At 42.2% G+C, this 25636-nt stretch overlaps 2 protein-coding genes across 8 annotated transcripts in view; both read left to right on the top strand.

Moving 5' to 3' along the window:
- The window catches only part of AKAP17A (A-kinase anchoring protein 17A), a 39524-nt gene that overhangs the window by 4207 nt on the left and 9681 nt on the right, over positions 1 to 25636 (top strand). For 2 of the 6 annotated variants that reach the window (XM_087757504.1, XM_009461867.2), the window contains 2 exons: positions 429 to 669; positions 2137 to 4085. In XM_087757504.1, the coding sequence (XP_087613630.1) occupies positions 429 to 669; positions 2137 to 3066 (1171 nt within the window). In that variant the 3' untranslated portion in view covers positions 3067 to 4085. Of the gene's footprint in view, positions 1 to 428; positions 670 to 2136; positions 4086 to 15364; positions 15505 to 25636 lie in introns of those variants that run through there. The other 4 variants (XR_015704721.1, XM_087757502.1, XR_015704722.1 and 1 more) reach the window with 4 other exon arrangements.
- ASMT (acetylserotonin O-methyltransferase) lies at positions 15597 to 24104 on the top strand. Of its 2 annotated transcripts, XM_087757505.1 has the most exons (8): positions 15597 to 15735; positions 17543 to 17717; positions 18854 to 18983; positions 19827 to 19895; positions 20426 to 20544; positions 21358 to 21498; positions 22759 to 22881; positions 23519 to 24104. In XM_087757505.1, exons 1-8 carry the CDS (start codon positions 15664 to 15666, stop codon positions 23728 to 23730), a joined length of 1041 nt encoding a protein of 346 aa, XP_087613631.1. In that variant the 5' UTR covers positions 15597 to 15663; the 3' UTR covers positions 23731 to 24104. The 2 variants fall into 2 exon arrangements, with proteins under 2 accessions (XP_087613631.1, XP_009460141.1); XM_009461866.2 differs by lacking the exon at positions 21358 to 21498.

Genomic DNA, 25636 nt, shown 5'->3' with positions numbered 1-25636 from the left:
AGATGCCTGATCTCAGAAACTCTCAGCCTTTTACATAAGCTGCCATTTTGTCCTACTGACTGAAATAAAATCGCCAATCCTTGCACACATTAATTGGCTTGGTAATTTTCTTCTCGCTATGATGATTCACTGTCCAGCTGCCTGATGTATTGTTATTGTCTGTGGTGGAATTGGGTTAAAAAAAAATGTTTTTGTTGTAGCTATGTTTTATGTTTGGATTCCAACTTGTTTTTAAATATTGACAGGCTGATGATTGCTGTCACAGCTAATGGTTAAAATGTTTACTGTTTTCTACTTCTGTTTTTCAGTAATCAACAAGACTTACTTAGAAACAAAGTTACTCAAAGTACAAAATATATTTTTACATAGAGTAGGAGTCTAAAATTGTACCTGCCCTAGATAACGTAACAATATTAATCTCTTTTTAGGAAGCAGCGAGAGCTTGAAGAATATGAGAGAGAGAGAAAAAGAGAAGAAAAGTTGCGCAAGAGAGAACAGAAACAGAAAGATCGTGAAGTTCGACGAAACAAAAAGCAACTTGAAAAGCTTCAAGCTGAAGAACAAAAAAAACTGCAAGAGAAGATAAAGTTAGAAGAAAGGAAGCTCCTGTTAGCTCAGAGAAATCTCCAGTCCATTAGACTAATTGCAGAACTGCTAAGCAGGGCAAAGGTACCTTCAATATTTATTTCAGAAGCTAATGAAGAACCCAGCAGAACAAAGCCTTTTACTGACTTGAGAGCGGGTGGGGAGTGCTGTTCATTAAATAACAGATTTAGTACCTCTCCAGATGCTATTCCTTGGACCAAAAAGTCAAAAAAGTACAATGAAACAGTATATTTCCCTCAGTAAAACATGCACATATAGGTAAATGGAAGAGTGAACTTGAACCTGTAGTCCTGAATAGGATTTTTTACCTGTAAACTAATTGGCAAGGTTGCTCTTAAGTCCAGTAAAAGAATGTGTAAGCATGATAAAGTGAATTAAACACAGAGGATAAGATGCAAGACTCCTTATTTCTAATTCCATTTTTGATGCTGTTTTCCATCTGGCTTTCAGCAGTTCCTTTAACTATTCTTTGCAGTTTCAGAGAATGAGCTTTCATTATTTGATGTTTGAAAAAGTGCAGAATGATTTTTCTCTAGGAAAAGTACTGTTGGCTAAGGTTTTGAATGTTAGATCCTGTTTCTCTAACAGTATTGTTATTTTTCACTGAAACAGGATGTCATTTGCTTAAAACTTGGATAAAGTCGTGTTAGGTTGTAATGTAATGCATGCTAAGTATTTTCTGTAGAAATGAAAAACTGTGTGGCAAAGCACAGTTTTTTTTCCTTGATGCCAGTGTACCTCAGAAGTGGTTTTGAACTGTACAGTGTTAGGTCACTTATATGCTAGGAGAAAGGAGAAATACGTCTTTCAGGCTTTGTAACTTTGCAGCTGTGAAACAGAATGATTGTCTGATAAAATAGAGCAATGTGTTTCTTTCACTCCTGGAATTTTGAGGTCTACACTAAGCCGTTTGTCTGGGTCAGAGTTAAAAAAAAAAAAAAGTTTGAACCTTCATTTTCAGTATCATGAGTTTCTAAAGTGGTTGACAAAATGAGAATCAGTTTCTACATAATATGTGTGTGTTTAATTATTTGCTGGTTTTTATGGACTCATTGTAAAGTAATCTATGAATGACAGATTGCAATCATCTAACAGAAATTCATGTTTTAAATTTCACTAAAACCTTCATGTGTTGACCCTGATAAATGTATTTTAATACTTCAGATTTCACATGTTGTTCTAGCTTGTGTGTTACTCTCGTCATATTAAGGAGCCATAAAGACCAAGCTTTGTTTTTGCCTTGTGAAACAGCTAGGAGAAATTAACACTCAAAAGAGTTTGTGGACTAATATTAATGTTTCACCTTACAACAGTTTTGTGTTAGTGGTTTTTTTTGTTTGGTTGGTTTTGGGGTTTTTTTCACTTTAAGTGGGGAAACAACTGTTTTATTTTGGGATGGTGAAGTTCTGTTTGTTAGATTTTATTTTCTTGCCATATTGCTGCTTTTGTATTATGGTGTAACTTGGAAGCATGAGCAGGTCTATAAATATTTTTTTGTTCACTCTTACCTTCCCTTTGGCTATCTTTCAGACAGTAAAGCTTTTGGAGCAAGAACATAATGAAGAAAAGATTCGTCTTCAGCAGCTAGAGGAGAGACGAAGGCTCCAGGAGGCTGAGCTCAAACGTGTGGAAGAGGAAAAAGAAAGAGCACTGGGGTTGCAGAGGAAAGAAAAGGAACTGAGGGAGAAACTACTGAACAATCTTCTGAGCAAGAAAATGGATGCAATTAATCAAAACAAAGAAGAAACTGAAGCAACCCAGTCTGACATGCCGAAAACCCCTAGTGGTGTTCCACACACTGTGTCATCCAGCTGCATCACTTCTACCTCAGGACAGGCTGTTACAGGCAAACTGGCTCCCGGCTCTCAAAGAGAAGCAGCATCTCCTGAGAATGTAAACACTCAATGCAAGTACTTGAATGGCAACGTTCATGACAAAGCTCATGTGAAAGAAGGTCAGAAACTTCATACCACAAACTCTGAGAGGTGTTCTGAGAAAAGTTCAGGGGTAGTTTCATGTGTTCCTGCCAATAACCAGCAGCAAAAGAGCCTCTCTAGCTATGACCAGAATGCCTGCAGGAAGGACTCACACTGTGAGCAGGGCAAACGTAGCACAGAGCCGAGGAGAAGAAAGAGCCGTTCATGTAGCAGCATAAACACTGATGAGAGTAAGGGTAAACGAGAGAGGAGCAGGCACAGAAGAGATGTGAGTTATCAGGATGAAAAGCGCAGGAGAGAAAGGAGGTATTATAGACGCTCTAGCAGAAGTTACAGTCCTCGACGAAGCCATAGTCCTCGTCGAAGAAGTGTAAGCCCCAGACGTTCACGTTACAGAAGAACTCGCAGTAGCGAACGTAAACGAGACAGAAGAGAAAGAAGTCATAGTCGCAGAAGCGTGAGCAGGAGACGAAGGCACCGGAGGAGATCACTGAGTAAGCAAAGGAGTACTTGGAGTGGGTAGTGGAGGCCTTGGCTCCTTGGAAAGGCTGTAGTTGGACAAAAGGGCCAGAAAGTTGTGAACAAGACCTCATCGGTGTGACTGCTATAGAAAACACGTTTGTTTCAACCAATGCTTAACTTGCATCTAGTCCCTGAAATCAAGAAAATAGATGCCTGATTTTTCTGACGTTCCTTCGTGCTTTGTTGTCTCTTTCTAGGTTTCTGCCACAATGTAGGTATAACCACCTGTGCTTGTGCTCGAGTTCCTACAGTGCTAAAAGCCAACCTGTTTTCTTGATTTTCAGTTTTCTAAACCTTAATTTTAGTTGATTTAGTTTTTATCTCTGTATCACCTAATTTGGCTTGAGAAGTACGTGGGTGCCACTTATAGGAACTCCAGACGTGATAAGTTATTACATACAGATTTGATTTAAAATGCTTTCTGGTGCATTCAGTGAAATCACATTTAACAAAGTAGAGTTTTTGCTGATTGAGGTGGATAGCAGGACTTTCATATAGTTCTTAAAAGTGACTATAAAGGTATGCAGGATATCTTTTAAACTGCTCTGATTCCTTCATATGTCTGTATGGTGCCAAGCTTGGTGGCATGTAATGCCGTTTGTATAATAATACTTTCCATGTAAGAGAGGCACTGATGTAAGAAGCAGTGGTAAAATGGTTGAAGAGTTGTTCTGTTATTTTGTTGACATATTTGGCTTTGTAATTACTTCAGGTGGCATAGAGCCACTTGAAGCATTTTTTCAGGTACATACAGAGCTAGCCATTGTCTTTTGAAAAAGGGGCCTTCTTGCTAAATTATTTTTACTTGTGGTGTTGGAAAGTAAGGCTGCAGTGTCTCTTGTTAAATCCCTTTAAAAATACTTTTGCTTCTAAAATGCAGCTCAGGAATATTAAAAGCTATAACATTACAGTGAAAGAGTTTATTTTGCCTTTTTATGGTAAAATTAAAAAGAAAACTGTTTCCAGTGAACTGAAGTTGCTGTTTTCATATGTCAGTATATTAAAATCTGCAGAAGTGTTGTACAAGAATCCATTTGTTGAAAAAAAAAAAAAATCACTCAATGCATTTGAATAATGAAGCTCAGCCACTCTTCTTGATGGTCTTGTTATATACAGCTGTGTCAATTGTTAATTCAGTGGGACGTGTGCTCTTTATCTACAGCCTTCAGATGACATTTTCCTCACACCGATGCATCAAATCAAAGTGCATCCCTTTCCTGGAATGCCTGAGGAGCACATTGGTGTTGCATCTCAGCTGGATCTCTGGCTGGCTGAGTGTGTCTGCATTGCTTTCAGTGAATCCATGTGGGGTCTGTTTCTTACTAGACCATGCTGCTGAAATCTTTGTAGTTGCTAGCTGTGGAAAGAAAAAGTAGACATTCTTTTATCTTCCTGGCAATTCATGTTTTTAAATATCTCCAATTAATCATGTTACATCTCAAGTCTTTGTGACTTCTCTTGTGAGTTTCAGCACTGTCTTGGGGGCTGAGAGCTAACTGAATTATCTAATCATCTCAACACCACCAAGCTCTTGAATTGTGGGCAGTTGCTTTCTGTGAAGAGTTAATTTTTCTACTATCTTTGTTAACGTGTTAAAAGCCTATCTACCTGAAGAGAAGTTCATTTTTAGTAATAATTTAGCTAAAATCCAATCTAATGTTGGTTGCAAGTATTTGAGAAGGCTGGTGGGATGCCTGTTTGTAAATGCATGCAGTTCTGCTTAGCCTGCTCTTAAATACTGACACACTGTCCATGGTAACACCCCATTTTAAAAAAAAAAAAAAGTATATCTACAGTTATGTGAGAAGTTTAACTAATGGCTGTCAGTACCAATGTCTTTGAGCTCAGGATTAGATTGTTGCTTGTATTTCTGCAGTATATTTCTCCTGTGGATTTCCACTGTAGATTGATATGTTGGGTGGGAGTCTTGATAATATATTGTGTAAGTAATTGGGGAGATGCTAGTTTATAATGCTACTTTCAGGAAGTCATCAAGCTATGAATGCAGTGTCATTGCCAAGAGTGGAAGCAGTTAAAGCAGTGGCAGCCACCAGAAGTGTTGGAGTCATACTAGAAGAATCCAACAGATATTGTTAGTCGATACAAAAAAAGACTGTGCTTGATAGGTTTTTTTTGCTCCAGAGAAGGCACCGAGAGCAAGTTTCATATACCACCCTGAAATTATTAAATTCCATAAGCTCCCCTGGTGTTTAGGGCAATGTCTGGGGCCAGAGAAGATAATTGTAGTGAGGATGTTCAGCTGTCAGGCTTTGATAATCATTCAGCTTAACACACCATATCCAGCACTGGCTTCACACAGTGTCCTAAAAGTGCAGTAATGTGAAGTAACTCAGTCGTTTATAGTGATTGTATTATTTATTCTTTTCACAGCATCTTCAGGAAGAAAAGCCTAAAAGTGGTTTGCAGCTACTTGCAAATGCTTACTTTCCAAAATGCAGAGGGCATGTGGAACAAGTCCTCTTTCAGTCAGCCAGCTAAACCCAATCAAAACCTCTTAAAACTCCTAGTACCTAAAGTTGCCCAGTAACTGCTCAGTGCAGAGTTTTATCTAGTCTAACACTTAACAGTATTGTTGCTTCAGGTATGTGTTTTGCATCAAAGCTCTCCAAAATCTTTTCAGTGCTGAATCCTCTGAAATGGATGTTGTGTCCTTGTACTGGGTCTGGCTGTGATGGAGTAAACTTTCTTCATAGCTGCTGGTATGGTGCTGTGTTTTGGTTTTGTGACAAACAGTCTTGGTAGCACACCAGTGCTTTACCTGTTGCAGAGCAGTGCTTGCACAGTGTCAAGGCCTTCTCCATTTCCCGTTTTGTGCGCACTCCCCTGAATGGGTAGGCTGAGGTTGGCAGGGGACACAGCTGGGACAGCTGACCCCAACTGACCAAGGGGATATCCTGTGCCATGTGACATCATGCTCAACAATAAAAATGGGGGCTTTTGTCTTTCCAAGGTAGCCATTGCTCCAAGACTGAATCATAGAATATCATAGAATCATAGAATACCAGGTTGGAAGGCACCTCAAGGATCATCTGGTCCAACCTTTCTAGGCAAGAGCACAGTCTAGATGAGATGGCCCAGCGCCCTGTGCAGCTGAGTCTTAAACGTGTCCAGTGTAGTGGAGTCAGCCACTTCCCTGGGGAGTTTATTCCAATGGTTGACTGTTCTCACTGTGAAAAATTTTCCTCTCATGTCCAATTGGAATCTCCCTGGGAGTAACTTGTACCCGTTACCCCTTGTCCTCACCATGTGACTCCCTGTAAAAAGGGAGTCTTCATCTTCTTTGTAGCTCCCCTTTAAGTACTGGTACATGGTGATGAGGTCACCTCTAAGCCTCCTTTCTCAAGGCTAAACAAGCCCAGCTCTCTCAGCCTGTCCTCATAGGCCAGGCTTCCCAGACCCTTGATCATCTTGGTGGCCCTTCTCTGGACCCCCTCCAGCCTGTCCACATCTTTTTTGTAGAGCGGGGACCAGAACTGTACACAGTGTTCCAGGTGTGGCCTGACAAGAGCTGAGTAGAGAGGGATAATGATTTTTTTATCTCTGCTGGCGATGCCCTTTTTGATGCAACCCAGCATCCTGTTGGCCTTCTTGGCCGCAGCAGCACACTGCTCACTCATATTGAGCTTCCCGTCCACCAAAACCCCCAGGTCCCTTTCCACGGAGCTGCTCTCCAGCCAGGTGGTTCCCAGCCTGAGCTGCACTCCTGGATTCTGTTTTCCCATGTGCAAGACCTTACACTTGTCCTTGTTAAACTTCATAAGGTTCTTGTTAGCCCATTCTTCCAGCCTATCCAGATCTTCCTGCAGGGCGGCTCTCCCTTCCAGAGTGTCTACTTCCTCACTCAGTTTGGTGTCATCTGCAAACTTCATCGGGCTACACTTGATCCTTGTTATCCAGATCGCTTATGAAGATATTGAATAGCGCTGGGCCCAATATCGATCCGTGGTGGATCCCACTTGTGACGGGCTGGGCATGAGTTTGCTTGTGGTCTTTGTTGATGATGGGCTTTGAACTGCAAAGAAACTTGAAAAGAGTTGAAACTGTGATCTTTTAATAAGGTGACAAATATAAATTATGCCATGCCCAATATCATTTATTTAGGTTTTTATTATGGCTGAGGTATGTGCTTGTACTACTGCAAAAACCTTGCTGATGCAATAACTTAAAGACTATAGTTTTTGATAGTAAAGAGTTGCTCTTTTTTCTGTATTGATTGTAAGTCACTATATTTCTACCAAGTGTCTTCTAGCCATCTTAGTGTTGCAAATGAAAGAACCTAGGATACCAGCAGGCTTTATAATGGCTTCTAGAAGCTGAAGTACCAAAGTTACTGATATTTTTCCCTACTCTGGAAGAATGTTGTGATGCTGATTGCTTAAATCTTACATCATTGCTTGGCTTTGAAAGACTGACGTTCGGGAGTGTAAAAGCAGATAAAATTAGTTGGTCTTTTTTCTTCCGTTTCAGTGTATGTCTGTTGAGTGACCTTGAGTTCATATGAAAAGATAAGTATTTAATGTCTTTCCTTTGCTGTTTTAGCTGCTTTAAAGCAATGTCCTTTTCAAAGGGACTTTGATCAACAAACTTTGGTCTAATTAATGAAGAAGTTCCAATAATCCACACTACTGTTCTTGTTTAATTATTAAATTCACAGTGCATGAATCACACTGCAGTCACAGGCTCTGATATAAATGTTAAGGAAACTGAAGAGTGTAGGATTTAGTAACTAATACTTATCAAAGACATACCAAACTAATAAATACTTCTGAAACATTGAATTTATGTTGATATGGTTGACTATTGGATAGAGTCCGACATAGCTACAATGCTACCTCTACTTCAGACCCTCAGCTGCTAGAAATCCAATCCACTGAGAATGTCTCCAAAGATATCTGCCCATTTGCTTCTGAAACTGGTCAGTGGGGATTATGTACCAGTAGTAACCTGACTCTCTTTGCCTAGGCTTGTCATGAGTTGCATGTTACTTATGTCCCATTGCGTCAAAGTTACGTATCTTATTCCATTTGTCTGTCAATATTCAGCGTTTGGGTCTGGTGGCTTTGTTCCCCTGGATTGTAAGCAGGAATATAGATCTATTCACTGCTTTTATCAGAACATCAAGGATCTGGGTGAGCAAGACTGTAAGTCTTTGTTTCTTCTTCGTTAGACTACTGTTTGAAAGGTTGGAGGCTGGATGTCAGCTTTCATCTAGACTGAATGCATGGCAGCCCCAGGGTATAGGGTAGATATGGGGAAAGAAATCCTTGAAGATGATGGAAGACTTCAGTACAAGTCATTCCTCCAGAAATGTTAAGCTTATCCCATGCATTTGACTTCATTTTTTCATCCTGCTTTCAAACTCTGGAGCTCTCCCATGCCATTGCAAAGCCAACAACTCAAATAGTTCCCAACTTCTTCATCTGTGTCAATTTTAAGTTTACTTTAAGATCAATCTTGGTTGCTGGGGAAAGCTCAGGTTCACTCTTTACTGGTACGTTTTTTTTTTTTTAACTTCAGTAGTGGAAAAATTTCCTCAGTGAGCAGGACTGGTGTGGTGTAAGTATGGGGTGTAAATCCCATTAAGCCATGGATTGGGCAACTCCACAGTACAGGACTGTGTTCATGCCTGCTGGAAAGCCTTGGCAGCAGTGAAAGAGACCTCTGAGCCCTATTCTGCTTACTGAGTCCCAAGAAATGCCCAGGGTTGCTTCTGATGTTCTGCCTCCAGTCTTAAGTCACACAATGAGACAGGAAGAGCATTTTCTTAGTTGTAAGGATGCACCTCTCTTCTTGCACTCAGCACCAGGAGAGATTTCACATCTGTCACCGCAGAACACAATGTCTCCCTTTTGTCCTCATAGAGGTGCCAGGAAGATAGGATTGAGCCAGTGGGAACGCACCTTGCTCTTGAGGATGTGTAGGGTTCAGAAGTGTATTAATCATCTAATGATCGAAGGCAGCGTGTGACCTCTTCCTGTTTGAGTATAAGGACCCTGCTTATCACAGACCGCTTGCAGCAAGATCTGAGCTGAAGGGGTGAGAAGGTTGTGGGCCAAAGCTCCTGAGCCTTCCTGTGCTGTGCAGGAGCTGGTGCATGCTGTCCCTGCGTGTGCTGTGGCCTCCCTGTGGCTGTTGGCCCTGGCAGCCAGGAGTGGTTTTCCTGCAGCCCGTGTTAAGCAAAGAACATGAGCCTCAGAAGGGTAAGAAATCCAAGTACTTATGCTATGGTCAGTGTTACCACATAGTGCTGTTCTGATCCTTAAAGAAGAACATCTCCTCCTGTTTCTATCTGAGGGCTGACGAGCCTCTGCACTTACTAGCCTTTCAGCCTGCAATTTTCTTTTTATCTCCTGGCCTCAGCCTGTGCTAGGTGACTTAGGAGGCAGCTTATTCAACAGAAACTACAGCTTCTCCTCAAGGGCAAGGCCAAGTCCTGCAATATGATTGTTGTGGTGCTTTCCATCTGCTTACTGCCTGCTGTGGTAAAGTAATTTTGATAATGTATGAGTCATATTGCCAGAAGTAATTGATATTAGTAAGAAGTGGTTACCAAACCTGTGACCGTATCCATGTTTTTTTTTTTTCTAATTGATTCTAGCTTTGTAGAGTAATCTATTCAATGACCTAGAATAAGGGCATATGCATGATTAGGTATGCATATGAAAAATATTTGATATATTATCTGGAAGCATCACCCTGAAAGCTCTTAGAGAAAATGGGAATTTTTGCAGTGGTTCCCAAAATTGTGAGCACACGACTGTACTAGGGACTGCAAGGCTATAAACGCAAACCAATGAGAGCTGACCACTGATCAGTGCTACCCGGACATCGCACCAGTGTCAGCTTTAGGGCAGTTCATGAACATGTATAGGATCGTGTAACAGACTTGCAGCTGCTCATGTTTGATAGCAGAGGTAGAGATTTTGTTAGGTCCTATATAAGACAGCAATTAAACCAACTAGTCTGGCAGATGCCTTAATTCATAAATGGGTGAGCAAAATTGACCACTGATGTCTTTTATTACTGTACAAGTTAAGGGTTTTTTTATTATAATTAAGAGGAAATACGTGTATTGCCTGTGTTTTGATCTGGTATCCTGCCTTTGAGGTTTGGTTATAATCTGGACACAACACCCATTTCATTAAGCATTCTGTTGATCTAGCCCTTCCCCAGCCCAATGAATGTGTTGTTTGCAGAATATATCTTTTGCTGCCTCACAATAAATTTGCAGAGTTGTCTCTGGTGTTTGTATAAAGCAGCAATCTAGATGCAGTTGATCCTTCAGAACTGGCTGTGCAGAATGGATCCCTCTAGTGTCTTACATTCCTACATGTGTAAGTATTATTGTTGTTAAAAGGAAGTGTATCTCTTTTTTTTTTTTTTTTTTTTTTTTTTTTACTTAATCTGATACCGGGCTCTTGAGGCTTGTTTGAAATGGTATGCACAACCATCCTTTCTTCTTTAATCACAGCACAGCAAATGAATTTGATCTGGTTCCCCTTCACATGCTGCATCCCCTGAATACATCTCCTACTGCCTCACAAAACAAATTCATAGATTAGCTCAAACAAATGCTTTGCCACAGTAGTAGGTTATAAAACTTTTAAAAAGCTAAGGCTGATTGGAATTATTTTCTAATTGATACCTAATCTGGTCTCATGTGCGCCATGGCACCTGTGAAGTGAGCTCTACCTGCTATGGATGGGATGCCCAGGAGTGCTGTCCTTGAAAATAGACTATTTGTGGGACAACATGAAGGGATAATGGTGTGGTAGCACCACAGTTACTCCCAGATAGCAGTCTCAACCTGCCAACAGTGCCTAAACAAGCCCTCAGACCAGGGCTTCCCCACAATTCTGCATATGATCCCGAACATGTGTCTGTAAGTGCTCTGAGGAATTGCCTAGTGGTGTTACTTTCTACCTTAACTGGAAAAGAGAAGGGCTGGCAAAGTCTTTCTCTTCTGCTCACTGCACCTGACATGGCTTGCTGTTGTTCAACACCAACTGGCAGCTAAGCACCACCCAGCTGCTCTCGCACTCCCTCCCCCGGTGAGATGGGGGAGAGAATCCAAAGAGTAAAAGTGAGAAAACTCGGGCGTTGAGATAAAGACAGTTTAATAGGTAAAGCGAAAGCCACGCACGCAAGCAAAGCAAAACAAGGAATTCATTCACTACTTCCCATCGGCAGGCAGGTGTTCAGCCATCCTCAGGAAAGCAGGGCTCCATCACGTGTAACAGTTACTTGGGAAGACAAACATCATAACTCTGAACATTACCCCCTTCCTTTTTCTTCCCCCAGCTTTACATGCTGAGCATGACGTCATATGGTGTGGGATATCCCTTTGGTCAGTTGGGGTCAGCTGTCCCAGCTGTGTCCCCTCCCAGCTTCTTGTGGACCCCCAGCCTGCTCGCTGGTGGGGTGGGGTGAGGAGCAGAAAAGGGCTTGCCTCTGTGTAAGCACTGCTCAGCAGTAACAGAAACATCCCTGTATTATCCACGCTGTTTTCAGCACAAATTGAAAACATAGCCTCATACTAGCTACTATGAAGAAAATTGACTCTATCCCCGCCAAAACCAGCACACCTGCAAACAGCATAAGGCTGTAAAAAAACATTTGAGGTGAACCACCAGGTAAAAGGACTTCAGGGGTGCTTGCCTGTGTGAAGCCATGGGAACGCTTCTTTCTGAAACTCTGTTTTTGAAGACATGGAGGAGAGGATTATCAGGTTGGCAAGTGTAAAATGGCCTCTGCAAGGCAGTTGCATGTCCGCTGATTGCCTTTGTGATGCTCGACAGAGTGCAAGTCGTTTCTGACATGAGAGCCTGCCTCAGCTGCTCTCTGTCTTGGTTTTCTTTTTGCATTTCTCTCTCTTTAAAGTTTCGGCCTCTACCATTTTTAGCTAGTGAACCTGTCTGTCCTCAGGAAGACTATGCCTCTTATCTGCTGGGACCTTCCTCTGACGGAGGTCTCAATGGCTATTTGGTTGAATGATTTGTTGAGAGATTATTTGCAGGCCAGGAAGTTAAACTGAGAACAACTCTGGATTGCTTGTGACAGACTTTAAAAGACATTCTCAGTCAGAGTTTTTACTATAAGGAAAACGGAGGAGAAGGGAGGGTTTGCTTAGAAGAATGAGCTGGGTATACAGGATTTCCTGCCCACTCCAAATGTCTGCCAGTAGTATATTTGATATAAACAGGAAAAAAATAAAATTAGCTGTAAAATGAAGCAACAGTCGTGTTACTAGGGAAATGCATCTATTGTAAAACATGAGAAGAATTAGAAGCTATAAAAGAGAAAATGAGCATTTTGTTAAAACTGGATGTTCAGTTTCAAAGAAAAAGTATGATACTTAGTATCTTGGCTTTTTAGGATCCTTAAAAAAAAACAAAACAAACAAAACCTCGCATCCCTGAGATCTGTACTTGTTGCTTATAAGGAAGGTTGCATGTGTGAAAATAGTGTCATATGCCATTTCTCACTGGCAGACACGTTAATTTTACTAAATCTACTGTTCATAGGTAATTTCTTACTTTCAAATGTTATGCAAAAATAACATAATTATTTTTTGTGTAGTATTTGTAGTGGGTCATTTAGGCAAAGAAAAATTCATCACCAAAATAGAACCGTGGAGATAAAGTAACAGCTTAAGCCTGCGTGTGGTCTAACCGCTATGACAAAATCCCTGATGGATTTTTGAGAGAAAGCAAGCTATTGCAATTTCATTTTCGTGAATGCATTTGTAGCTTAAGAGGAGCTTAGACTTGAAGCCTCATTAACTGTTTACTTGGAAACAGCAAGGCACCACGTGTGGCTTTGCATCAATCTGGTGTGGGTTATCTGCAACCCTCCTCCCCTACATCTCACTACCGGTAGTAATCCCATTAGACGATTACATCTGCTGTCCTCAACAGACAGATTTAGTCATGATTGAAAAAGTACTTTGAGTGGGTTTAATTAACCGTGTGGTCATTTTATTACCCGAGCCTCTTGTACCCTATAACTTTGCCTTAAGTGAAGTGAATTTATGGCCCGTTAGGACATGCTAGTCTACAGTTGTGCACATCACCATCTGTTATTTAGTCAAAACTACAAGAATCAAAGGTTGAGCATTTTCGTACTCATGAATCTTTAATGCAGCTGTACTCAGTGTCACTGTAATATCTGATTACCAATCTGTGGCTGACTCATTTGAGGAAAGTGGTCTGTAAGCTGGTGAGCAGCAGCTAGCTCTTCCTAGAGTTGTTTTGTTTAGCTCAATGGAAGAGAAATGTATATTTCAGTGTGGCAAGCGTTTGCTTCCAGTGTGGCTGATGGCTTGGATCTGAATAGCTGTTATGATCCCGGGAATGGGAAATCTTTATTGTGTTAGCAATCTCTTTTTAGCTAACTGTAACAACAAACTCTTAAAGTAGGTTGCTGTTTCACTACTGGCTAGAAGAAATACAGCGTCCTTTGGCTGAAATGTAAGGATCTGAATGGAAAATACGGATTCACAGAAGGATTATACAGTGGAACCTTTCGCTTGAGAAAGTTTCACTGCATCCACAAAATGGTCAGAAGGAACATACGGAAAACTTTATACTGGCCTGTTACTTCTAAAATGAGGCAGGTTCAAAAGAGAAGGACAGAACTAACCTTCAGCAGCAGCGTGTAAATACAATCCTACTTCCTAGGAAAGGAAGAGAACATTAAAATGTTGTGTTGGGACAAAGTTGTAAAGTGCAGTCTTTAAACATGCACCAAGCTAATTTACACAAAATGTTGAACAGCGTGTTGATTACTGCATCGCTCAAGTTTCGCCCATTAACTTAATCGCTGAAGTATGGAGAAAGCTACCACTGAAAAAATGCTGTTTTGTAACATTTTGCCATTACTGTATTACCTAAGACAGGTCTCATTTAATGTTGTTGCCTGAAGGGTTGCTAAATGTGTGATATAAAAACTGTAAGTCTTTCCTTGATGGAAAGAGTCTTTTCTTACCCGAGAGTTGCAGAGTCTGCCCAAAAAGGCAAGATGTCAGGCATTTACAAGCTGGAGCAATGGACAGTGTGGCAGAGAGGTTTCAGGAAAGTAACCCAGGGTTTTAATTTTCTGATGAAAGACCTATGAGGTATGTTCTGCATGAAGTTGAAATCTATGCCACATCTGACACTTGGCAGTCATTTCGTTCTTTCTTTCCAAGGATTTGCTGCATGCCCCTGGTTAGTTTTGCAGAGAAGGGGAGGAAGACTGTGGCAGCCAGCTGGAAAATGTAGAATGTTTTGTCATCCCTTAGCACCCTGCTCTGCCAAAACATGGCAAAGCACAAGTAGGACACCCCTGCTGTGGTGCTGCTATCAAACAGGTATGTGAGGGGACCTGCAAAATGCAGAAAAGGAACAAGAGTAGATTTAATTCCTTGTAGACTTCACCTGAGTGATCGTTGTCAGAGCAAACTAGTCACTGTGACAAAGCAGCACAACAAACAGACTCTTACAGCTTCTCTTTGGACTGGCTGCTTCTGCACTTAGGGATGGGGTGTACCCTACTGCCAGCCCCAGGGTCACCTGGACCTGTGCCTGTCACAGCAAGTTTCAGCTCCCCTCTGGCTACATGTTTCTTTTATCCTTTCTGTGGGCACGGCTTGCAAACCAGGCCAGGGAAGCACACTCAGGTTTTCAACACCTGGATGGAAATTATTCCAGGCACAGACTGTGGTAGGATGCTTTCTTCTCCTTCAGCTCCTTGTGTGGATTCTGCTCTCAGATTATTTCCTCGGCAGCCCTTGCCTGCTATGTAGTAGTTATGCCAGACATTTTCCTTGCATGGGTAAAGGTCGGAGGCTCTGGGTACATGACCCGGGGCCCAAGGCTGAACAAGTCTCTGTTTCAGTATGGTGAAGGTAAGTGCTGTGCATAGGCCTGAGTGAGGGGTGAGTGCAGTTAGGGCCGTGGGAGATGCTAGGCTTGGCCAGGAGTATGCCGTCACCGCTTTGAGCTGAGCTGGTATTCCTTCAGTCTTAAAGCCCTGGGAACGTTCGCATTTCACTTGAAGAATTGTGTTGCCAAATTGTCGTCTTTCCTCTGGGGTGACGTCATTGGGCTGACTGGGATACGTAAGGATTTTTATTCTTGGGAAGTCTTCTAGCATCAAAAAGCCAGCCCAATGGAGTAGAGCTGCTTTTGAACAAGCCCCGAGTAAGACTCCACTTTGGTTTATGAACTCCTGGTGCATCGCACTGAGTTCAGGTTCTTGATGCTGTTCTCTACTGATTTCTGTTTTGCTTGTTACAGCTTTCAAGTGCTTCTGAAGTACCAGCATGTTAACCGGCTGCTGAACTGACAATACAAGCAAGCTTTAATCTGCACTGCTTCTTTAGCCTTGTACTTGATGATGGAAGAGTCAAAGGAATGGCTGAACCTGGTAGAAAGAGCCATCGAAGCCAAATGACTTAGCTAACAGGTTTTGTAACCAGTGTGTTTCTCAGAAGCAGTAAGATTAAGTGGATCAGCTGGTGTGCTTTGTGCCTGGTGGAAAGAAGCTTATTTAAATTAAGAAGACCAGAGAATCTGTGCCTCAGTCCAGAAAGAAAATGAGTTCCACAGAAGACCTTGACTATCCTCAAACCATCTTGGAATACAACAGTGGATTTTTAGTCTCAAAGGTAAGAAATATAACTCAGTCCTGGACAGATGTCTAAGAGTTTGCAGACAGAAATATTCAAGGATCTCACTTTAGGTCCTGAAAGAAGTCTTTGGAATGAAAACCATCTCAAATGAAAGTATCCTGTCTGCTCATTTAGGCAGGAGGGAAATTTGAAAAGAAAAAAGATTTGAAGGCAACGTTACCCCTCAGGGTAGACTTAGCATTTACTGAAACCCCTCTGACCTTTGGGGGCTTGGATGGGCAGACCTTGTTTCTGCATGAGGCATTATAAAAAAACACAGGAGTTTATAGCTGAGGGCTTGCTGTCTGACTGCCTCAAACGTGGAAGGTTTCTTCAGTGGTGGGCTTTCTTCCCACTTTTCATTTTTGGAGTTTGAGAAACAGAGAGCTGACTTGAATTGCCTTTTTCCCTCCCTGTTAAAACATGCAAGATTTTTCAAATATCTTCTCAAAGAATTTCCTTCCCTCTCCCGTGGTTTGTCTGTATGTATTATGCAGAAGGCTGAGCTTGAGGACTTCTATGTATTGCCTCTTTTCAGGTGAAAGAAAGAGTCTGGTATAATGACTGTTGTTCCAAACAGCATTTGATTAAGGCACAAAGGTAGAACTAGTAGTTCCACTTTCCTTATTGTTTACTGATGTTATTTGCCTTTCTGTGTGTGTAAGCACATGGGCATAAAATTATAATATCCAGTGCAATGGAGGTTTTTTCCTCATTTACTACCTTTCCTATTGTCCCTTGCTGCACCTCTGGCCAACGTGGTAATGGAAGGAACGCTCTTTGGGTTGTGCAAATACTGCTGCATCCTAAGGCTCCTGAAAGGCAGAGCTGACAGTAAAGAGAGGAAAAATGGATAATGAAAAATCCTTTTGCTTGCTGAGAAAGAGGAGTGCCCAATGCTTTCCAAATGAACACTGATCCTATGTTTTTGAGAAACGATCTCAACTTTGGTTAAACCACGTTCTTACTGAGGGTAAAAGGAACTTCCCATGGGAATTTATCAAATCATTGTAGATACAGGCAGTCAGTTGAGTTGATGCCTTTGTTACTGTTTTAGTAGTGTTTGTGCGGCCAGAGAAATAGGCTAATACTTGTAAATTTGACTGTGTACAGCTAAAGGATGTTTTTCTTATGTATGGTTACATATGTCTGTCTGAAGGTTGTGGGTTGTTCCTGGAGATGTTACACACCTTCCTTCTCTATGAAAAGACAGAACAATTCTGCTGGCCCAAATAGGGCACTCCTTTTAGCTGAGAGGAATCTCCCTGCCTCAGGGAGACCACTGTAGTCGTGCACGTCAGTCCCTGAAAATAGGGTCTATACAGTGGGATATTCCCTGCTGCTGCAAGCCACAGGGGAGTCTCCAGGGTTCACTGGAGCATACGTTAGATCCTTAGTTAAAGAACAAAAACAACAACAGAAAAACCCATCACCACACAGTCTTGCCTTTGCGCTGTCCAGGCAAAAAGCAAGAGAGACTGTGAGAATGTGCTCTGAAACTAAAGAAGAGGCAGGGACATTCACACCTGAAACCTGGTCTCTAAATGTGAACTTTGTGAGCCAAAAACGTTGGCTGGCTTTGCCAGAAAAGGAAAAGAAATGAAAAAAGGTGCTCTACAAGCACTGTATGATATTATCTGTGTTCAGAGAAACTTCAGTTTAATCATTGAACTTGTTTATATGAAATATGATTTTACATGAAAAAATATGATGTGTATATTTTCTCCAACAAAGCAGCTTTAGAAATGCAGTAGGCTTTCATGCTTTCACCTGATCCCTTGCTCCCACCTTTCCTTACCCCCAGGTTATGTTCACTGCCTGTGAGTTGGGGGTGTTTGATCTTCTGCTGGAGTCAGGAGGGCCTCTGTCTTCAGATGCCATTGCTGCACACTTGGGTACCAGCACCACAGGGATGGAAAGACTGCTGGATGCCTGTGTGGGATTGAAGCTCTTGGCAGTAGAGCTGACGCAAGAAGGAGGTAATAAAGGCAGAAGAAGGGGAAGAAACTAAAAGACTTAAACCTCTGATGGTTTTGAAAGTGAGGTGAGGTAAAGTATGTGGGGAGAGGTGATATCTAGTGTTAGGCCAGTTACTGTAGCTGGAAGGAGGAGAGAATTGCCTGAGTACACCATCTCCTCTTCAGCTGAATGACAAGCACCAAATGTCAGCATGATTAAAGGTGTAAAGTAAAAACCAGGTGAAGGGCTCAATATCCCTAAACTTCTTTGTGCAAGAGCCTCAGGTGACCTTGGAGAAGATATTTGGAGTCTCTAAAGAGCCGGTCTCAAGAAAACTCTGAGGCATGGGCATGATTTTAAACCTTAAGACAAAATGCCAGGGTGGATGGGCAACATCATGATTTAAAAACACCTTTTGATTTTTCTTTGGAGTTTTACCACCATGTGAAGTATGGTTGCTGATCTGAACTGAGCTGATCAGGACTAGCCAGAGTCTTACAAGTTGTGTCCTCTGCTCTGGTTTGTGTTGTCTTGCCCTGTTTTAGGGCTTACAGTAGTTGGCCAATGAGTTTAGGGAGAGCAGGATCTATCTTTTATATTCCTTTTGTATGCCAGTCCCGTGGGTGAGTGATGCCACTGCAGATGCATTGGAGGAAGCGGGGCAGATTTCTCTGAGTCCTTTAGGCATTCATCTGTCTGCAGAAGGTCTGGCCCTAGGGAACTGAGAGAGGGTAGGTTTGGTTGGCATGATGTTTTGGGGACTTGTGTCCCACTTGCTGACCATGTTGATCAGAAAAAAAGACTTGTCTGCAAGGGCTTCTCATTTAAATAGAGCATACCAATAACGTCCTCTGATAGTAAAAGCCTGTAGGTAAATGATGACACTTGTAAGGCATTCCTCTTGCTGTTCTTGAAAGAAATGTTTGATGCCAGAGTAAGTGTAGGTAGGTAGTGTTTACTCACATTGAATGGCGCAACACACATTTCAGTAGCCCTCACCCACTGCTCATTGCAGCGGAAGAATTGATTGTGGAAGCCATGAGTTTTTGTCTTTGGTCATATAGACATCTTCTGGTGATAAGTACCATGCTGTATTATAGGCTTGGCAAGGTGTTATATCATACATGTTAGTAAATATATTTATTTCACCCTTTAGCCCTCTACAGAAACACAGAAATTTCCAACATCTACCTTACAAAATCAAGTCCCAAGTCTCAGTATCATATTATGATGTATTACTCCAACACAGTCTACTTGTGCTGGCACTACTTGGCCGATGCTGTGAGGTAAGGAGGAGCGTTGTGTGCCGTCTGTTGCAGCCTGCTTTGAGGCATCTGTGTGGCTGCTCTCAGACTGGTGTGTTTCTGGGGAAGGGCACAATGAAGATGCTGGCTGGTTCTCAGAAAGAAAATCCAACAGATTGTTTCGGCTGTTACCACAGCCAACATGTGTTCTTGTTTCTTCTTGTTTTCCATTTGTGTGTGTTCTTGTTTTCCTTTTCTTTCTGATGGTAGAGATGATCTAGGAATCAGATTTCTGTGTGTTTGAACTTCAGGAAAGCACTTGATTGTTACAATGGGTCTTCCTTGAGGAGGCATCAACAAAGTAAATGATCAGTAATGATGGCTAAGGATACTTCTGTTGCAAAGGTGTATAGGAGTAGTTTAATATGGGGCTGGAGTCTCACTTGTTCCAGTCCGTGCAACTGATGGTCAAACATGGTGTGCGTGATGGTGATGATTGCACCAGTCTCGCACCTTTACCTGAGATGTGTTCCCATAAATCATAGAATCATAGAATGGTTTGGGTTGGAAGACACCTGAAAGATCATCTAGTTCCAACGCTCCTGCCATGGGCAGACATACCTTCCACTATCTTCCTACCTGTCCAACCTGGCCTTGAAAAGAACCAGTCATTCTTGTGAAAGAATTCTTGAGAAACCTATCAGCATATTTTGGGGTGGCAAGTGAAGGTGCCTTTGCAGCCATTACAAACAGGCTGGCATATATTCTGTAGAAAGTTGAGCACCTTCCACAGTGATGAACTAGCTGAAACTGCAGCCCTGAGGTATGTTTGGGTGAAAGAAAAAGAAATCCACACTCATACACTTTTTTTGGTTGCTATTTTAGAGAAGGAAGAAACCAATATGAAAGAGCTTTTGGCGTTTCATCTAAGGACCCTTTTGGAGCAATGTACAGGTAATCATTAGTATATTTATAGAAACTTTATTCGTCTTATTGTAGATAAAATTAATGTTTTTAATTACGGCTCAGGACAATTAAATATGATGATGTGAGAATTCCAATCATTAGAACCATCATGCAGCATTTTTCTTTCTCAACAATATCCATTACTGAGACACTGTCTGATATTTTGAATAGAAGTATATAATTTCCTATTCTGAAAAACATATCACAGGTCTCTGGCACAGAGTCAATGGTAGCTGAAGGAAAAAAAAAAATCCTTTGGAAGCCTGAGAATTAGCAGCATAATACACCGTTGGACTTCTCTAGTCTTAATTTGCTATTTAAATGCATGAATGCATAGCTGTACACTTCTGCTACAGTAAGGCTCAAGGTAGGTTTATACGCAACAAGAATGTATTCAGTGTCAATAAAAACAGAGATTAGTGTTTAAGCTAAAACTTGTAATAACACTTATATGATAGGAATCACCAAGGATATTGTCATTACCTTTTCTACATAACTGTGTCTGTTTGCATTCCTAGATCAGAAGAAGAAATGCTGAAATTCATGGCTGGCCAGAACTCAGTATGGAGTATATGTGGTAGAGATGTTCTTGCTGCATTTGACCTTTCCCCTTTCAGGCAGATCTGTGACCTGGGAGGTGAGCGTCAGTAGATCTTCTTTAACAAGCCTCTGAACTGTCTTGTTTTACAAGCTCTGAAAAGAAAAATAACTCCTATGTTGTATGATGGGCAAAGCAATGGAAAGCGGGATGTATCTCAGAATCTTGTCAGCAATAAAGGGAGTGTTTTACTGAGGTTGGGCTAAAAAGAGAAATGTGAGAGTGGTGAGAGCATTAGGAAGCTGAGTGTTTTTCTCTACAGAGCCTCATTTGTGTGAGTAGTGGTCCATCCCCTTGCGTACATGGCAGGTTTGGCATTTTTTTGTGCCTTGCTTGATACATTCTTCTGGTTCCCGACTCTTTCCCTCCTCCACTTCAGTCAGTGTCATTGAGATATTGTCTGCAGCCTTTTACCCTGTAGCGCTCTGCTGTCCCAGCGCTGCTGAGCACTGCCAGGATTCATGGGATCCATCAGGCTCCCTCGCAGGCTCCATCACTGCTTGTGATGGTTTAGTGCCTGGTTTAGCAGCTCTGTTTTTCATTTTCCACCTTCCAGCATGCACAGCTGGGTCTGGCTGAGGGTGTGTAAGAGGGCTGAGGTGTGTAAGAGTTGTAAGGGTTGGGGCTGACCCCATAGGCCTGGGTGTCAGGGGCCTGAGGGCTCCCTGCAGAGCAAATGGAGATGGTGGCCTCTCCTGTCCCCCCTCTTCCCCTTCAGCAACACGTGGGGAGCAAATGTACCTTGCCAGCTCCCATGAGGCTGAATATACTATTGCCTGCATCACTTCATGGAGATGGTGCTGAACAAGTTGGTTTTGTGTCAGCACTGACCTTCTTTTGCTCTCCCCAAAGGAGGTGGAGGAGCTTTAGCCCGGGAGTGTGTTTCTTTGTACCCAAATTCCACAGTCACAATTTATGACCTGCCAAAAGTCATGCAAGTGGCCAAAGAGCAATTTATTCCCCCTGAGGAGCATCGGATCACTTTCCACGAAGGTAGGTGCGAACAGCAGTGTAGTGTTGTCACAGCTGTTGCTCCTGAGTCCCTTGTCTTTGCTCAGAGGTACCATACTGGAGGCTCAGGTCTCCAGCTGCCCCTTATGTGGGCAAAGCGTCCCAGCCTGCAGCTTCCCCAGCCCAAGCCTGCAATTCATTGCTACTGCAATGCTGTCCCAGTTGTGCACCTGCAGCTACCTTCTCTCAGAGACACAACTTAATTATTCAGGAACCCAGAAGCTCTTTACTCCTGAACAGAACTGTTTGATTTCTTCAGAACAAGGGTAACTTTAACAAAACAAAACAAAACAAAAAAAAGTCCTGCAATTTTGAAGAACTGCCATACCATGTTCTAAATCTTCCTAACACTCTCTTTTCCCCTGTGCAGACCTCCTGGCAGATGTGCGGGATGCCAGGCCTGCCCTGAGCAATGGGTTTTCCTTCTCTGATCACAATTGATTGACTTTCAAGTCCTAAGATATTTCAGGCTTTGAATGTGTCCATAGATCTTTCATGGTCTTTGCACCATCTATGATGAAAATGATTGTAGGGAGATCTAATTTTTAATGTTTACAAAAGCCTTCAAACCGTTGGAATGACTTAATATTGCTTAAAGCTCAGAGAGAGGAAAGAAGCCTTGAGGAAGGAAGGCAGTATATCAGAACAAAGATGGACAAACACAGGAAATGTTATGTGTGCCAGTGGTGCAAAGAAATGGGAGTGGAAATGACAAAGAAAGATGCAAAGAGAAAAATCTGAATGCAGTATGCCAGGTGCTGAACAAAAGGCATGATGAAGAAGCTAGTGCTAGGAGGTGAGATGTGTATTTTTTCCTTATGGATTTATGATGTAGCTCTGTGGTTACCGCAGGTCTTTGAAAATTTGCTTAAATAAGGGAAAATTCTTTCCTTTTTTCCATGACAGAAACCATGAGAAACTGTCTCCTCTTCTTAAAGCTTTATGAATCCGAATTCCTGTCATTGGACAAAACTTAGACTCAAATGCTTTCCTGTGCATCAAAGGCTGTTTCAGATGAGCTGCTGCTTTTAAACACTTCAGACCTTCTTGAGACTGAACAAGAACAAAAACCTCTGTGCAGTGCCACAGAGGGCTTTTACCTAGTAACTGTTGCTGTCTGATGTGGGTGATGGATATGGCAAGCCCAGAGTCTTTAGAACTTGCTGTAACTGAGAATATTGGCTTAACTCAGCCCTCTGTGTTTTGGGAGTTTTGTATCATACTTGTATTCTTGCTTTACAGGAGACTTCTTTAAAGATTCAATTCCAGAAGCTGAATTGTATATTTTATCCAAGATACTGCATGACTGGGAGGATGACAAATGCAGACAGCTGCTGGCAAAAGTCCACAAGGCTTGCAAACCTGGTAGGTGTGAGCTCTTGAAGACCAGGGAGACTCTCACCCATCAGTTATGCAAAGCACACCAGTCTTGATGTGAGATTTGGGTGGCAGAGTTTCAGTGCAGCTGTTTCTTCGTTTAGTATTTTGCTTTCCTAAGCCAGCTGTGTGCAGCTGAGCCAAATGAGGCCTAAGTTCTCATTATCTGGCTTCCAGTTTTACTCTCCTCCACAGGGACTCCTCTTTCAACATATTTAGGTATAAGGACTGGGGATTTGGGGAATTGTTTAGACAAACAGCTGTATATGTCATAGTAAAAATCCCATTAAGCATCACCTTGAATCCTTGAGCTTTGAAAATACTGCTTACAGAGCCAGGTTCTCTGCAAAATCAGTAAGCTCCTGGGGATTTCAGCTGGGGGAAATGGGAATTTCCATCCCAGCCGTAGTATCCCCTTCAGCCCCAGTACATCGGTACCTCGGTAGCCAGGCAGAGGCATGCTCCAATTCTTTTGCTCTTTCATTGTCTTCTGTGATGCTGAACTATGACTTGATGTAGAGGCTGCTTCTTCCTGAAACTAAAGGTTAGAATCTAATAACTCAGCTGAAAAATGTCTCATCTTTTTAGAGCTCAGCATGTGTTTTATTTCTCTTTATTCATCCAGGCGGTGGAGTGCTGCTGGTTGAATCACTTCTGAATGAAGATAAAAGTGGGCCTTTAGAAACCCAACTGTATTCGATGAATATGTTGGTGCAGACAGAAGGAAAAGAGCGAACAGCAGCAGAGTACAGCAAGCTCCTTGAGGCAGCTGGCTTCGGAGAGGTTCAAGTCAAGAGGACTGGAAAACTCTATGATGCTGTTTTAGGAAGGAAATAATAGTACCTCCATTATGTACCTAACAAGATAGAGTAAGTGGAGAAATGTGATATTCTTTTCTTAGAAGACAATCATCAACTCAGCTTTTAGTTAAGGCAGACACTTTTTTGTAAGCTGATACATTGTCAGGAGAATCACTGATGATACATCTTGAGTGTGCATGGATTGTAAACCTGGCAGCCTGATTAGGGCTTGCCTTTGGCTCTGGAAGGGAGAGAAAGAAATCAACACCTGATCCACAAGAAGAAACCCACGGAAGAAATGTGCAGTGCGTCTCCTTCAGATTTTTTTCATTCTTTCCAATTTTAACACTGTATCCGCAAAGCTGAATTTGTACTTGGATTCCTGCAAAATAAAACTGATCACTGTACTGAGCTCTGTTACCTGCATTTTTATTCCTGGGGAAGTGATATAATATAAACAGACTAAATTATGTCTTCTTGTGGTTAGTCTTTTCAGAGTTCCAGGAGAAATCCTGTCTGATCCCTGAGGAGCTTGGCATGAAAACTGATATTAATTTTTTATTTCCTCTAGATTTTGTTTTAAGTTACAAGAAAGAATTTTGCAGCTTGGTGACTGGCCAGAGTCCAGTGATGCTCTTTAGAGAGCAGGCCCTGAGATGACAGCTGAGAGGGAGAATGATGCAGCCAAGTCATTCAGTTAGTCACTGGGGAAGTCCTTATTGCATGCCTCCTGCTAGTTCTTTAAATCACGTGGTCAAGCCCAACCTGCCATAACCCACCCAGTTCTTGAACGCAGAATTACAGATTACTGGAGTGAGAAATAGTTGGAGAAGGCACCAGAAAGTCACTCTCTGCAGCTGTGGCTTGAACACTAATTGCATTAGCACACTAAGCTGGATACTAGAGAAGCCTGAGAGAGTCTTCTCAGTAGCCATCTACAGGAGCCTCCCGCTCATTTGATTGTAGGCGAAGCATAGAGAGAAGGTAGCCTCAGTAGGGAAAAGTTGGCTTTTTGTCACATTCTGTAATATAAAAATCAAATCACAAGGCTGTAATGGTCCTTCTCATCCCTAAAAGCAACAGGGCACAGTTCATAAGCTACTGTCCAGGTAGTGGGTTTATGCCCGAGTAGGATCTCACCCTGTAGGTATTGACAGTAGGGAGTTGGGGCAAGTGGTTTCGGAGAGTTCCCTCGTAAGCTGCAGTCACTGTGCAGTGTTCCCTACCTGCAAGTTATGTGGCATGAAGGTGACTTTGCCGGGAGCTGCAGCCTGTGAGTAATGTGTTCTGAATGCTTGCTCGCTTTCCAGACAAAGCGAGGTGTTACATCCTGCAGCAGCCAGGCACGAACGCAAATAATGAAGTGAGGCTGACCAGGTCTTTGTTGATTCCCCCCACACCCCAAAAAACCAAATGCTCAGAGAAATTATTTTGCTGCTTTGACTGTACCAAGCAGCCAATGAAGTATGCTGAGGGAAGAAAACAAAACTCCTGTCTGGACTTTCTCTGATACATTTTTTCATCCAAAAATGTTGCATGCCCATGGGCTGGTGGTCGCTCATGTGGCTGCACTGTTTCCTGAGCCAGTAGACAGGCCAGAGAGACCATAAACTGACACATCATATAACCTTGATGAGTCAGAGAATTCCTGTCTTGGCTGGTGTCAGTGTTAATTCTGCCCTTGACTTGAAAAAAAAGCATGAGCAGGCTGTTTTGGTTTGTCAAAAGAAATTCCCTAAATACAGTACTTCTGCAATGAGTTGATTCACGACATGCTCTGCATGTCAATAACTTACCAATGAGTGGCTTGGGCACAACTTGAATAGGCAAGATGCACACCTGGTTCTAACATGCCTTTTAGCTCTGTAAAGGTTCAAAGATGCTGGGTCTTTAAAGAACAGGATTGACCCATCATTACCTGGAATACAGGTGGAAATAAATGA

This window comes from Nipponia nippon, unplaced genomic scaffold (genome assembly GCF_047370975.1).
Source record: "Nipponia nippon isolate SJK-2023a ecotype South Korea unplaced genomic scaffold, ASM4737097v1 scaffold_2, whole genome shotgun sequence".
Classification (NCBI taxonomy): domain Eukaryota; kingdom Metazoa; phylum Chordata; class Aves; order Pelecaniformes; family Threskiornithidae; genus Nipponia; species Nipponia nippon.
Note: the sequence above shows the minus strand (reverse complement) of the source record. Positions and strands in the feature narration are given on the sequence as shown.